Source organism: Myxocyprinus asiaticus, chromosome 46 (assembly GCF_019703515.2).
Source record: "Myxocyprinus asiaticus isolate MX2 ecotype Aquarium Trade chromosome 46, UBuf_Myxa_2, whole genome shotgun sequence".
Classification (NCBI taxonomy): Eukaryota; Metazoa; Chordata; class Actinopteri; order Cypriniformes; family Catostomidae; genus Myxocyprinus; species Myxocyprinus asiaticus.
This window is the reverse complement of record NC_059389.1, coordinates 10,531,049-10,546,724: the sequence shown is the minus strand read 5'-3', so window position 1 is coordinate 10,546,724 and position 15,676 is coordinate 10,531,049. Positions and strand designations below refer to the sequence as shown.

At 38.3% G+C, this 15,676-nt stretch overlaps 2 protein-coding genes across 2 annotated transcripts; both read left to right on the top strand.

Annotated features, from left to right (window-relative positions):
- The first annotated feature begins 1,267 nt into the window (after positions 1-1,267).
- LOC127435969 (monocyte chemotactic protein 1B-like) lies at positions 1,268-2,090 on the top strand. Its single transcript, XM_051689825.1, has 3 exons — positions 1,268-1,430; positions 1,605-1,728; positions 1,824-2,090. The coding sequence occupies exons 1-3, from the start codon at positions 1,367-1,369 to the stop codon at positions 1,945-1,947; spliced, it is 312 nt and encodes a 103-aa protein (XP_051545785.1). The 5' UTR covers positions 1,268-1,366; the 3' UTR covers positions 1,948-2,090.
- A 3,404-nt stretch (positions 2,091-5,494) lies between these two features.
- Positions 5,495-6,141, top strand: LOC127435971 (monocyte chemotactic protein 1B-like). Its single transcript, XM_051689827.1, has 3 exons — positions 5,495-5,602; positions 5,777-5,900; positions 5,996-6,141. The coding sequence occupies exons 1-3, from the start codon at positions 5,539-5,541 to the stop codon at positions 6,117-6,119; spliced, it is 312 nt and encodes a 103-aa protein (XP_051545787.1). The 5' UTR covers positions 5,495-5,538; the 3' UTR covers positions 6,120-6,141.
- Positions 6,142-15,676: the final 9,535 nt, after the last annotated feature.

Genomic DNA, 15,676 nt, shown 5'->3' with positions numbered 1-15,676 from the left:
TTGTAAGAGCAAAAAAGCTGTAAGCTTGTAGTCTCAGCAAAAGAGGACAACATCTTGTCAATGAGTTTTAAGTCAAGTTTACCAGCCAGGCATGCAGGGTCCTTTTTATTTATTTTTATGCCCATTTCTCTCAATTTGGAATGCCCAGTTCCTACTACTTAGTAGATCCTCGTGGTGGTGCAGTTACTCACCTCAGTCTGGGTGGCGGAGGACAAGTCTCAGTTGTCTCTGCTTCTGAGACAGTCAATCTGCGCATTTTATTACATAGCTCATTGTGCATGACACCGCGGAGACTCTCAGCATGTGGAGGCTCGTGCTACTCCCTGCAATCCACACACAACTTACCACATGCTCCATTGAGAGCAAGAACAATTAATCACGATCACGAGGAGGTTACCTCATGTGACTCTACTCTCCCTTGTAACTGGGCTAATTTGGTTGCTTAGAAGACTTGGCTGGAGTCACTCAGCATGCCCTGGATTCAAACTCTCTACTCCAGGAGTGGTTGTCAGCATCAATACTCGCTGAACTACCTAGCTTACCTGGAATGCGGGGTCCTTAACATCCAACACACAAACCACAATGATGGTGACACTCAACAATCATATTTTTAGAAATAGATGCACTCACATGACACAAAACCCAAAGGGACAACAAACACAACACCACCAGTGCAAATACTGCAATAAAAATCAAATATTAAGACATTAATTTACCATTTTTATTTGTGCATTCTGGGAACCTGACATTACATGTACATATGGTTATTGCTAATGAAAATGATTTGTCCCAATACAAATGAATTAAGTGACCTTCCATTTTACACAATAAAATGAAGTTGTGCCAAAAAAAATTGTTTTAATGTAATATACAAGCAATATTTACTTTCATACTTTTCATTGATCAGGTGTGGACTCAATATGACATTTATTTTCATTTAAAAATTAAATTCCTTTCTGGGACGCAAAATGTCTCGGAATTTGAACATTTGCCTGATACATTCACCCATATGACCACTTGTTTATATGCACACTATCCAAGGAGAATAAACTGATCAAACTGATCTCTGAATTGTTTTCCCTGGAGAATGTTTTCAATGAATCTAAGAAATAAAAGAAAAGTTCAGGGGCCATTCTTACATCACTGAAGAGAAGTAAAACAGAAAGCTGGATGATGAAAAGGAAGTGCTAAAATAAACACCTTCTAGAGTATTTTGATACTCAGAAATACATTTACATGAATATCTTTTGGAGGAAAATCTCTCTTACTCTGTATTTAAGAAGGTGATCTGAAACTATTCGGTACACATCACTTGCTTGGAGATCTAAAAGCTCTACAGAACAGTGTGAACCAACACTCCTGAAGAATGAAAAGTCTGATGTCTCTGATCTTCTTGGTGCTGTTCTGCTCTATGCAGCTGGCTTCGAGTTGTGAGGATTCTTTATACGTATTAAAACAAAACCTTACCTTCTGTTTTTATATTATTTACTTCAGTTATGCTTTGTTTCATTTTTGAAAATGTCGCATTTGGTGATTTATATGTGATGAACTTCTTTTTATTTGTGATATTTTGAATATCTAAAGTGAAACTTGAATTCTTTCAGCTACTTTAGCAAACCAACCAGCACAGTCAACATGCTGTTCAGAGATCACAAATCTGACGATTCCTCTCAGACGTGTGGTCTCTTACAAACGGACCAGCAGTTACTGTCCCAAAGAAGGCATTGTGTGAGTATCTCATCATTTCAACTGCAAAGTCAAACTTTAAAAATTCTTTCCATTGAAATCCTTGATCTAAGTCTTGTTTTGTGTTTTGTCATCAGGTTTCTGACAATTGCAGGGAAAGAAATCTGTGCAGACCCTCAGACAGCCTGGGTGAGCAGTCATATTGCTAAAGTGGACAAAAGAACAACTTCTACAGGAAAGTCTTCAAGCACCACAGTATAAAAGAAGCCATTCCTCTTTCTATTTGAATTGTATACATCTTATACTGTGCATAAGCTCTCCTTGTGCTATGTAATATTCTCATGTACAAATATTTTTTTTATAAAATACTTTATGGGATTTGGTTTATCTGTTTTAATAAAATAGAAATGGCAAATATATCCTCATGTAGTTATTTATTTTTTATTTTTTTCAATGTTCAGTCCTAAATTTGAGTCCACCATAGCCAAGCTTGTGCAAAATCTGTTGTGCACTAAATTATAACAGCTCAGTACAGTGATGCAAATGTGTCACAATAGAAAACTGTGAAAACATGCCATAGAAACCAGGAAAAGTTAAGTATATCATAATGTGCTGAGATGCTGATTAAAATAATATCACATATCCTTTTTATAATGCTTTGAAGCGCTCTGTCATCATCACAGAAAGTCAAGCAAGTCATGTTTTGTTATTGTGTGTCTGATGAGTGACTGTTTTTAGTTTCTCTGATAAATTGAAGAACGTGTCTGTGTGGAACAAATAATATTTAGCAGTAAATAAGGAATCGCATTGCTTCAGAAGACACATATTAATCCACTAGGGTTGTGTGGATTACTTTTATGCTGCTTGTATGTGATTGTTAGAGCTTCAAAGTTATGTCTCAACATTTACTTGCACTGACCTACATCTTCTAAAAATCTAATATAATTTAATGAACTATCCCTTTAAATCTATAAACTGTGGTAGTTCACATTCTGGGAACAATTATCAGACATGAGAATTACAAAAACTAATCTGCTTCTGAGAGCACAAACATGCAAATCTATTGAAAGTAAGAGGGAAGCAGCTTTACTGTGAATGAAAGGTAGAACGTATGACCTGCACACGTCTATAATGAGGTCAAAGGGTTTCAAAGCAATATTAAACTGACACTGAAGGACAAAAGAGAAGAGGACCTTTCTCTGTATCTTGGAGTTGCATAATTTTAAAATCAACACCTCAGCTTATTGTAGACTGTAACAAATCCCGTAGTTCCAGGGAATGAGGAAGTGTGAGACGGCATACTCCGTTGCAATGAGTAAGTCTTTACTTACAAATAGCTCTTTGCTTTTCAGCAAACACTCCAAAACACACACACACACAGGCAGTTGAAGCGCGACTCTCTTTCTCATCTGCCTCCATCTCCTCCCCTTTTATCTCCGCCACAGCTCGCTGAAAATACAAACAGCTGTTAGCACAAGTGTAAATTCTTACCCACTCAGCTTTCCCGGCCTCACTCTGCACATATCGGCGCTCGACCACACCCTCGCCTCCACATACCCCCACCGCCCGACTCAGGCCGAGGAGTTGTCCGGCCTGCCACCAACTCCCCCTGTCCCATTCCGAGAGAGAAAATCGGCCACTGCCATCTGCGCCTCCCGGCCTGTGGAACACCTCAAACTTAAAGGGCTGAAGTGCCAGATACTAACGAGTGATCCACGCACTGGTATCCTTCATGCGGTTGAGCCATTGGAGTGGGGTGTGATCCGAACAGAGGGTGAAGGCCCACCCAAGCAGGTAGTACCGGAAGGTCAGGACCGCCCATTTGATGCCCAGACACTCTTTCTCTTTTGTGCTGTACTTCTTTTCTCGCACTGAGAGCTTCCGACTAATGTACAGCACAGGGCACTCCTCCCCCTCCGCTACCAGGGATAATACAGCCCCCAACCCCAAGTCCCACACGTCCGTCTGTACAAAAAAGGGAGAGAGAAGTCTTCACTTGTGTAAACGCCTGTTGGCACCGGGTATTGATCCTGGATATGTCCCGGTTCCCTGAAGCGCCAGCACACCGGCCCAGACCTTACCCCCACACCTGCGGCCCCGGATCCACCAACCTGGTGGGGAGTGGGAACAGAGAAAGGGGGGTTCGGAGCAATAGCAACACCCCGGGTCCAGGGAGCAGGCTTCGATTAAATTAACCCCTGTCTCCGGGGGTAGGGACAGGAACAGTATGGGATGGAGAAGGGGAAGAAAGAGAAGGAGAGAGAGAGAGCTGGAGAGAGAGAAAAGGATTTGCTGGCTCCCGGACATGCTGCCAATTAACGTTCAATTAAGCGTTCATTAAAACTTAATATAATTAAGGAAAACTTTTCCACACAATTAAATTACATTTTTAAAAAAAACTAATTTAAAGTCTTGTTGAAGCAACTTAATTTATAGCTACCATTTCTGTTTTTTTTTTTGTTTTTTTTTTGGTCAAACATTTGTTATTGTAATAGCAAAAAAGCTGTAAGCTTGTAGTCTCAGCAAAAGAGGACAACATCTTGTCAATGAGTTTTAAGTCAAGTTTACCAGCCAGGCATGCAGGGTCCTTTTTATTTATTTTTATGCCCTTTTCTCTCAATTTGGAATGCCCAGTTCCTACTACTTAGTAGATCCTCGTGGTGGTGCAGTTACTCACCGCAGTCTGGGTGGTGGAGGACAAGTCTCAGTTGTCTCTGCTTCTGAGACAGTCAATATGCGCATTTTATCACATAGCTCATTGTGCATGACACCGCGGAGACTCTCAGCATGTGGAGGCTTGTGCTACTCCCTGCGATCCACACACAACTTACCACATGCTCCATTGAGAGCAAGAACAATTAATCATGATCACGAGGAGGTTACCTCATGTGACTCTACTCTCCCTAGCAACTGGGCTAATTTGGTTGCTTAGGAGACTTGGCTGGAGTCACTCAGCATGCCCTGGATTCAAACTCTCAACTCCAGGAGTGGTTGCTAGCATCAATACTCGCTGAACTACCTAGCTTACCTGGCGTGCAGGGTCCTTAACATCCAACACACAAAGCACAATGATGGTGCCACTCAACAATCATATTTTTAGAAATAGATGCACTCACATGACACAAAACCCAAAGGGACAACAAACACAACACCACCATTGCAAATACTGCAATAAAAATCAAATATTAAGACATTAATTAACCATTTTTATCTGTGCATTCTGGGAACCTGACATTACATGTACATGTGGTTATTGCTAATGAAAATGATTTGTCCCAATACAAATGAATTAAGTGACCTTCCATTCTACACAATAAAATTAAGTTGTGCCAAAAAAAATTGTTTTAATGTAATATACAAGCAATATTTACTTTCATACTTTTCATTGATCAGGTGTGGACTCAATATGACATTCGTTTTCATTTAAAAATTAAATTCCTTTCTGGGACGCAAAATGTCTCAGAATTTGAACATTTGCCCGACACCTTCACCCATATGACCACTTGTTTATATGCACACTATCCAAGGAGAATAAACTGATCAAACTGATCTCTGAATTGTTTTCCCTGGAGAATGTTTTCAATGAATCTAAGAAATAAAAGAAAAGTTCAGGGGCCATTCTTACATCACTGAAGAGAAGTAAAACAGAAAGCTGGATGATGAAAAGGAAGTGCTAAAATAAACACCTTCTAGAGTATTTTGATACTCAGAAATACATTTACATGAATATCTTTTGGAGGAAAATCTCTCTTACTCTGTATTTAAGAAGGTGATCTGAAACTATTCGGTACACATCACTTGCTTGGAGATCTAAAAGCTCTACAGAACAGTGTGAACCAACACTCCTGAAGAATGAAAAGTCTGATGTCCCTGATCTTCTTGGTGCTGTTCTGCTCTATGCAGCTGGCTTCGAGTTGTGAGGATTCTTTATACGTATTAAAACAAAACCTTACCTTCTGTTTTTATATTATTTACTTCAGTTATGCTTTGTTTCATTTTTGAAAATGTCGCATTTGGTGATTTATATGTGATGAACTTCTTTTTATTTGTGATATTTTGAATATCTAAAGTGAAACTTGAATTCTTTCAGCTACTTTAGCAAACCAAGCAGCACAGTCAACATGCTGTTCAGAGTTCACAAATCTGACGATTCCTCTCAGATGTGTGGTCTCTTACAAACGGACCAGCAGCTACTGTCCCAAAGAAGGCATTGTGTGAGTATCACATCATTTCAACTGCAAAGTCAAACTTTAAAAATTCTTTCCATTGAAATCCTTGATCTAAGTCTTGTTTTGTGTTTTGTCATCAGGTTTCTGACAATTGCAGGGAAAAAAATCTGTGCAGACCCTCAGACAGCCTGGGTGAGCAATCATATTGCTAAAGTGGACAAAAGAACAACTTCTACAGGAAAGTCTTCAAGCACCACAGTATAAAAGAAGCCATTCCTCTTTCTATTTGAATTGTATACATCTTATACTGTGCATAAGCTCTCCTTGTGCTATGTAATATTCTCATGTACAAATATTTTTTTTTATAAAATAATTTATGGGATTTGGTTTATCTGTTTTAATAAAATAGAAATGCCAAATATATCCTCATGTAGTTATTTTTTATTTTTTCAATGTTCAGTCCTAAATTTGAGTCCACCATAGCCAAGCTTGTGCAAAATCTGTTGTGCACTAAATTATAACAGCTCAGTACAGTGATGCAAATGTGTCACAATAGAAAACTGTGAAAACATGCCATAGAAACCAGGAAAAGTTAAATATATCATAATGTGCTGAGATGCTGATTAAAATAATATCACATATCCTTTTTATAATGCTTTGAAGCGCTCTGTCATCATCACAGAAAGTCAAGCAAGTCATGTTTTGTTATTGTGTGTCTGATGAGTGACTGTTTTTAGTTTCTCTGATATATTGAAGAATGTGTCTGTGTGGAACAAATAATATTTAATAGCCAAATTAGGATGGACTATCATTCCCAATTTTCCAGAATGTTCACTGGCATAATCTATAGATTTTACCTAATACTGTAACTACTAAACTGATTTAAAATGGCACATTACTTTTTATTTTAGAGAGTTGCATTTATTGATGTACATTATGAACACAGTCAGATTTTATTTCAGATTGTCTAGAGTTCATTCAGGTAATCAGATTGAAGTGGAGTTTTCCTAAAATGTTTTCAGTGAATTGAAAAAGTATATTCTTACAACATTGAAGAGACATGGTGCAAAAGACAATAAAGGAATGTAAATAAAAGGTGGAAAAAGCCATAAAACAAATAGGGTGCAAAACAGCAGCAACATCATGCATGAAACATACAGTACTTTTTTTTAAAAACACTAATTTCTTTTCACTTTTATAATGCCATTTGGGTCTATGGATTTTATCCAGTCCTAGTACTATTTTCTGTATTGTGATTGCAAACACAAGCAATGCTATCACAATGGTACAATTAAAAACAAAAAAACTAATCATGTTTTTTATCAAAGTACCATGTTCAAAGAATCATGGTAATAACATGGTATGTTTCTTTAAGTGTGCAGCCAGCAGTGTTGGGGAGTAGCTATCCACATGTAGTGACGCTGCTAACTTAACTTCATTTTTCAGTAGCTAGCTCAGCTGCTTTTAAAACAGAGTAGCTTGACAGTAGTGAACTACTTTTTCCAGCGAGTAGCTATGTAGCGTGACCAAACACTACATCATGTTGGTCAGATTATAACTAATAGCCTTCCTTATTGCGTAGAAGCCAAACTTTTACCGGTAAAATGTCAGACGATCTTGCAGCATATTTCTGTCCGCTGATCAATTCAAAACTTTACTACAGACTCAGGGTCCAATTAAAATACAAGACAATACATAAAATGAGCAGCATACATAAAAATAAATTAAATAAATAAATAAAAATAAAATTATAATTCATACAAATCAGTGTGTTACAAAGATTCAACAGTACCAGTGTCTCCACAGCTTGGATTGGTAGCCTATAATACTGACCCTTATATTCGATAAGTCCACAATGATTTCATTTTCAGACTTGTTGAGCCGGCAAATGAACTTTTACATAAAATGTCTTAAAACAGCATGAAAAGTTTTAACTCCTGCAGTCACAAACATTTCACTCGCAGTATGCCATCTAGGTTTCTTTAGTAAAATTCTCATTGGTCATTATAAGCTACTTGAAGTCTCTTTAAGCTTGCTATCCTATAGTTTGACTGCAAATGTGCAGTGTAGAGTGGTGTACAATATGCTTTAAACAAAGACATCTTCACTTCATCTGTACATGCACTAAACTTGCGTAAAAGTATGTTAGCCTGTGTATACATCATGCGCGATTGCCTTGCAATGTCCTCATCATTTGTCATCTGCTCAGTAATAAAATATCAAAGATATTTTACCTTCACACAAACATTATGATTCTTTTCAGACAATTTAAAAACAGGAAAGTTTAGACATTTATCCTCTTGGTTTCCGGGGACGCCATGCGAGAAGCAGATGTGTGAGACACGAGCTCTGCAAACTTTGCTAGTTTTTTAATTATTTTCATGTTATAATCTGGTGAGATTCGATACACCCAATTACATACTTGCTCTTTGAGGTAAACATGGCAAAGAAGTCAAAATCCTCAGACTCTGGAGACATTAAAAGACACTTATGTGTTCAAGCTGAGGCCTCTGATGAGCTTGCGAGATGGGGACTCGATTTGGAGGGCACGTCGGTAGATGAAATTCAGCGTCAACTGTCCAACATGTCGGTGATGTTGAGGAAGGTTGTTGCTGACTTGGAAGATCTCGCTGTAATACATCGATCGATTACAGCGATGGAAACAAAATTCTCTGAGTTGTTTACAAGAGTGACAGAAGTTGAAAAACGAATCGATTATCTTGAGTCATCGGAAAGGGAATTATCCACTAATCCGCCCGTGTCCAAAACAGATTTGGAATTAATTTCGGAAAAACTGGAATATTTTGAAAATATGAGCCGAAGGAATAACATACGAATTGTTGGAATTCCTGAGCATGAAGAGGGCAGAGATATGGTGAAATTCCTGGATGAGCTCTTCCCGAGTCTACTCGACATGACAGGCCACAAGCTGGAAATCGAGCAAGCTCACAGAGTCCCGGCTCGCAGATCTGCTAAGGGAGACAGGCCCTGATCGATTTTGGCCAAATTTCTGAAATCATCCGATAAAGATCTTGTGTTACACCAGGCGAGGAGTAAAGGGAAGCTTTCTTGGAAGAACCATAATATTTTATTGTTCCCGGACTTTGCGAATTCGACAAGAGAGAAACGCGATCGGTTCAAGGAATGTAAGAAACTCTTACACCAGCAGAAGGTCACTTTTGCTCTGATGTTTCCGGCCAAACTAAGAATAGAAACGAAGAATGGTTGCAAAGTATTTACATGTCCAAAACAAGCACTCTCTTTCATAAATACATTGGAGTAAGCCATTTGATGTTTCTTATATTAGTGGACTGACTCGCGGTGCACGAACTCTATTATCTGAGGAAGCTGGATGCCATTTTTGTTTCTTTTTGCGCTGGCTCCACCTAGCGGCTGGAGTTTATTATGTGGCATGACTCCAAGAAAATTTTGCATTGACAGAAAATCTTTTTTACACTGAAGTTTCCGGCCAGATCGAGAATGGACACTTTGGATGACCGCAAAATATCTACATGCTCACATAAAGGACATCTTTTATAAAGTTGACTGGCTGAGTAAGTTATGGTGTATTTATTTATTTATTTATTTATTTTTATTTTTTATTTTTGCGGCCTCCCAGTTAGTTTGGCTCTTGATCATCCGAGGAACCGGGATACCGGTTTTGCTTTTGCGTGCTGGCTCCGCCTAGCGGCTGGAGCTTGTTCTGTTGAATATCACTCCTTTGGAACAGCTGTGGATAAATCTGTTTGTTCTTTGTGCTTATTCCTCCTGCTGGCTGGAGTCTGTTTTGTTGAGTATTTTTAGGGGACATTGGAATGATTATGTCATCCGCTGAACTCATAACAGCCGGCTCACTGAACAATTACTTGTCTATCTGAGGAAACTGAACGGCTTTATATCAGCTGGAGTTTATTTTGTGGAGGAACACACCTTCGAGACGGTTCTGTGAATGAGTCTACATGTTTTTTCTGTTATTCTGCCTGTTGGCTGGGGTCTGTTTTACAAAGTATTTTCTGTTATGTATTTTTGCCTTACAAAATTTGTATAGAAGCACCGGACTTGAGCAAAGTTGCCGCGGGGGCTCTCGTAGGCATACATGGACTCTTTGAGTTTTAATGGATTGACGCAGGTTGGCGCTTTCGTGCGCGGGGTTAATGCGCACGTTTTTCTTTTTTCTGTTTGTTTTGATCGGGGGGAAGTTCAGGGTTTGACTGTTGCATTAATGGGGAATGTGGTCTGTGTAATCTTGTTTTTGACACACAATTTATTTATTTTTATTATATCAATATGTCAAATGTTAATATGAATATGTTGTCTCTCTCCACATGGAATGTGAATGGGTTGGGGCACCCCATAAAAAGAAGGAAAGTTATTTCTTTTCTTAAACGTAAGAAATATGATATTGTGTTTCTTCAAGAAACACATCTTTCCCTGCAGGAAGCTGAAAAATTGTGGGAAGATATGGGGTGGACATGTTTTTTCTTTAGTGTTGGCTCAAGTAAGAGTAGGGGAGTCATTATATTGATGCACTTAAGGGAGGCACTTAAGGCAGTTCTTAGGGGTTGGATCATACAGTATGCCTCATGCACCAAAAAATCCAAAGCACAAGAACTTGTGGAGTTGGAAGAGAATATTAAAAGTGCAAAGGCAGAGCTGAAGCGCAGAATGTCGTCTGATGGCCTCAGAGAATTGACTAGATTGAAATACAGATATAATGCTATTTTGTCACGGAAAGTGGAGTTTTGGTTATTCAGTGCAAGACAGTCATACTTTGAGTCAGGGGACATTGGATGGATTAAGTTACTTTATAGACACCCAGTAGCGGCGGTACAAACAAATGGATTAATTTCAGATTATTTTACTTTGGATAGGGGCACCTGGCAGGGTTGCCCTCTTTCCCCATTATTGTTCTGTCTTGCCCTGGAACCATTAGCAACCGCGATAAGAAAGGAGGATGATTTTCCAGGGGTGGTGGTGGGAGGTATGGCGCATAAACTCTTGCTTTACGCAGATGATATTTTATTATTTGTCTCTGACCTCAGTAGATCTATGCCTTGCCTCCACAGAATTATTAACTCCTTTTCTAAGTTTTCAGGATATAGAGTCAATCACCCAGAAACGGCTTTCCAGCCAGGTGCTTTGCATTGGCCCAAACAGGGCATTAAGTATTTGGGTATTTTATTTCCACAAATTTGTGTGATTTAGTTAGAGTTAATTTTGACCCCTTAATAAAACGGTTTTCGAGTGATGTGGGCAGGTGGGCTTCATTACATTTATCTATGATTGGGAAGGTTAATGTTATTAAAATGAATTGTATTCCAAAATTCAATTACTTACTGCAGACTTTCCCTGTTTGATAGCATAGTGAAGTCTTTCATTTGGAATGGTAAGCGTCCCAAATTACATTTCAGTAAGTTACATAGGCCGATTGACAAAGGTGGGCTAGGCCTACCCAAGATTTTATTTTATTATTATGCATTCGGTCTCAGACATTTGGCTCATTGGTCACTTCCACCTGAGAGAGCCCCTCCCTGGTTCTGTATAGAACAGGAAGTTCTTGCCCCTATTTCGCCACTGCACAGCCTTTCTATCAAATTAATCGGAGAAGCTAAAGTACATCCCGTTATCTCGCACTTGAACTTGGTATGGACTAAAGTGTCCAGACTGTTTAATTCTGAAATTTTTTTAAATGTTGCCTCGAGCATATGGCTGAACCCCAAACTATGCATTAACAAGTCCCCTTTTTGCTGGTCAGAGTGGATTAGAAGGGGGGTTACTACACTCGGTGACCTGTATGAGAATGGGGTGTTGAGATCCTTTCAAAATTTGGTTCAACTTTTTGGGATTCCTAGATCTCAGTTCTATAAGTATTTACAGCTGCGCCACCTGCTCTGTACTGTTTTTGGGAGTGGTTTACACCGTCCTAAAGCGGCAGACACTCTGGGAGAGGTGATTACTGCTTTTGGAAAAGGTCATGAGGCATCGGTGTATTACTCCCTACTAATTCAGAGTCTGGGAGATGGAACTTCAACTTCTCTTAAGAGATTATGGGAGAAAGATCTAAATTTGGTATTGGAGGAGGGACAGTGGGCTAGGATTCTAAAAAATGTCAAATCTGCATCCAGAGACGCAAGGGTTCGCCTCATGCAATTTAAGATTTTACATAGAGTCTATTGGACCCCCTCTAGATTGCATAGGCTTGGTTTTAAAGACACACCCACCTGCTGGCGATGTCAGTTAGAAGATGGAGACACAACCCATGTCTTTTGGGGATGTGTTAAGATGCAGGAATTTTGGATGAGGATTCAGAGTTTTATGTGTGAGGTTTTGGCCTCTCAAATTTTATTTTGCCCCAGACTCTGTATCTTGGGAGATAGGGCAGTCATTAATTTGGAGAACAAGCATGTGAAAAACTGGGTCCTATCTAGTGTTATGATCGCCAGACAGATCACTTTGAGGAGTTGGAAGTCAGCTGGAGCGCCCCCTTTTCAGGAGTGGTGTTCAGAGATGGCCAGAATGGCAGCTCTTGAGGAGGGGGTAACCAGAAGACAGGGGAGTCTGTACATGTTTGCGAAGAAGTGGGGCAAATATCTGTCTTTTTTGGGGGGCTCTCGGGGAGGTACAGTGGAGAGAGAGGTGTAGGGGTTTAATGTGTGTGATTTGTTTTATTTGTTTATTTTTTTATTTTTTTATTAATTTATTTATTTATATTTGTTGTGTGTCTATGGTTGTGTGACCACTGGGGTGTTGTTGGGGGTCGGGTGAGGGATTGGGGGGGGGGGGTAGTGGGGGTTGTATATTGATTGTGTATATGTGTGTTCTACTATGTATATATTTAATGGTTGAATCAATAAAAAAAAATTAATCGGAAAGACATTTATCCTCTTTAGTTCTGCAAATCATAAGAACACTCTTATTAGCATTATATATGATATCATGTTCAAAACCATACACAGAACATAAATTGAGGAGCTGCTGAAGACCAGCACTACTGGGACTAAAGACCACAGGATCATCTGCATACATAATATGGTTCACTAAAATATCTCCAATCATACATCCAGTATTACAGGCTTTCAAACATTTAGATAGATCATCAAAATAGAGATTAAAGAGAACTGGTGACAAAATCCCCCCTTGCCTAACACCATTGCTGACCTCAAAAGGGGCTGAAACTTTACAACCCCATTTTACTTGCATGGTCTGATGAGCATACCAGTAAGCCAGAATCCTCACAATGTATTTAGGCACCCCTCTTTGTCTCATTTTAAGAAATAATTTTCCATGATTTACACAATCAAAGGCTTTAGATGCATCAATAAAACACATAAGAACTGATGAGTTTTTATCTCTATAATTGTTTACTATTTCCTTTAAAGCATATATGCAAAAATCAGTGCCATGATTAGCTTTAAATCCAAACTGGTTATCTGCAGAATTAGTTAACATTATTATCCTATCCAGCAAAATATTTTCTAAAACTTTTGACAAAATACTGGCTAAAGCTATGGGCCTATAACTATCTTGTCTACCCACCTTACCAGCTTTGTCCTTAATAACTGGCACTAACAATACAGACAGCATTGAGTCTGGTAATAAACCATGTATCATAAAACCAGTAAAACATATAGATAAAAGAGGGGCTATCCTCTTACTTCCATATTTAAAATGTTCAGCAGAGATATGGTCTAGACCACTTGCTTTGTTATCAGACAGCTTGCTTATAGCTTGGTGCACCTCATGTGAATTTATCATTATTGGTTCATCACCCTCAATATTATCCACATTATACAAATCATTTTGGACATAATTAAATAAATTGCAATAATGCTGTCTCCATAACTCTACAATACTATCAGCACCAGAGACTCCATCTACAGTACATGGAATAGATATTCTGCACATGTTCAGCGTTCTTACTTCTTTCCAAAAATCAGTAATATTGTTATTTAAAAGCTTCTTAGCCATAGAATCAGCCCTCAGTGCTTGCTCATTTTTACAAATGAAACGAATGGCATACTTGTATCTTGCATTTATACGTTTCTTGTACTCAATCTCAGGCCCTTGTCTGGGTCTACCTGCCATAACCCATGATTTAGTAGCTTCTCAAGCTTCAGCATGGTACTCAGCTACATACTTATTCCAGCCTGGCCTGATATTCTGTATCTTATTTTCAAGCTTAAAATGGGGCTTACTACATTCATCCAGGGCACTCACTATAACATTATACATAGAGCAGAAACCTCTCCCATGCTTCACATCTTTACAGTTAACATCACTGCACATTATTGCATCCCTAGGTAAATAAATACTGCTCAAGAGCTTGTCTGTATCAATATAATAAGCTAATATGTCTTCCTTTGTGAGGATTGACCAGTCCAGTTTTATTGTATTGGCATTGCAATCATTACTAGATAGTGCAGTGAAATGCCCAACATTTATTGTCATAGCTACAGGTATATGATCAGCCGTTGCTGCCCCATATAAAATACTCATACCCTCCAGTGAGGCATGTGCATCAGCTGTACAGATACAATGAGCCAGCCATGACATGGTGTTCCAGGTCTAACTAATGTAAGTATAACTATCTACAGGCAGAAGCACTTCACTTGACAATATGTCATTATTATCTTGACAAAACTGAGCAATATGATTGGCAAATAATGAGTTTCTATCTGAAATGTCAGCATTCATACCCTCAATGACATATACACTAGAGGAAGTATTACTTTCAATAAAAGAATGAATAAAAGCAAGTCTATTTAAATACTCATCCTCATTCTGATTACATTCGTAAGGTGTATACACATTTAAAATGACAAATTCCTTGTCCTTATGAGTAAACTGTATTGCAATACTCCAGCTGATATCAAGTCTAATCACATTAATTAAATTGTCAAGCTTTTTATTCCACAGGATAGCCACACCCAGAATCAGAATCAGGCAGCCTCTTCTTCTTCTTTTGTAATGGCAGATCACAAACAAAAATAGTGAATTACTGCCATCTACTGAGAGCTTATTACAGCTCACTTGGTTAGCATATTTACCTTTACTATTTTAAATAAAATCATTTATGGCATGTATTATTATGCAACAATCTAGGATGACCATCCGTCCACTTTTTTTGGACCTGAACAAAGTGAACAAATATTTGTAGAGCAACCTCTGTATGTGACCTGTAAAGCTGGCACTTGCATGTCAATGGAAAAAAAGTCAGAAAATACAATGAGCATGAACCCAGGTGAGGGGAGAAACAAGCCCTGAGTCTTTATTCACATATTATCCACACTAAATATTATGTGACAAGAACAAAAGATGCCAGCCCAAGGAGAGTTTGTCATAAAAATGTGATCTTTAGGGAAGTAGGCTACACCTGGCCACAGCGAGACTGAAAAGTGTAACATATAGTATAAAAATGTTTTTTTAATGGCGTCTGATCTTTTTTTATTTCATTTTATAGTTGTATTTATTTTAAGTCCAATATTAACTGTATTAATGTTACTATTCATTAAATGTATTAAATACATTTAATTTATTTAAACACATTAAATGTATTTAATTAATACATTAATTTATAAATGTCATTAGTGTAAATTTTGTTATTAATATTATTGGTTTGATTGTAACATTAAAACAAATATATTGCCTCATTAAGTAGCTTCAATGTGGCTAGCTACTTTTTGATAGTAACTTGTAGTGTAGCTAACTATATTTTTTCAAAAGAGTAGCTTGACTGTAGCTTAACTATTATTATTATGAATAGCTTGTAGCTTGTCAAACTACAGTTTCAAAGTAGCTTCCCCAACACTAGCAGCCAGTGT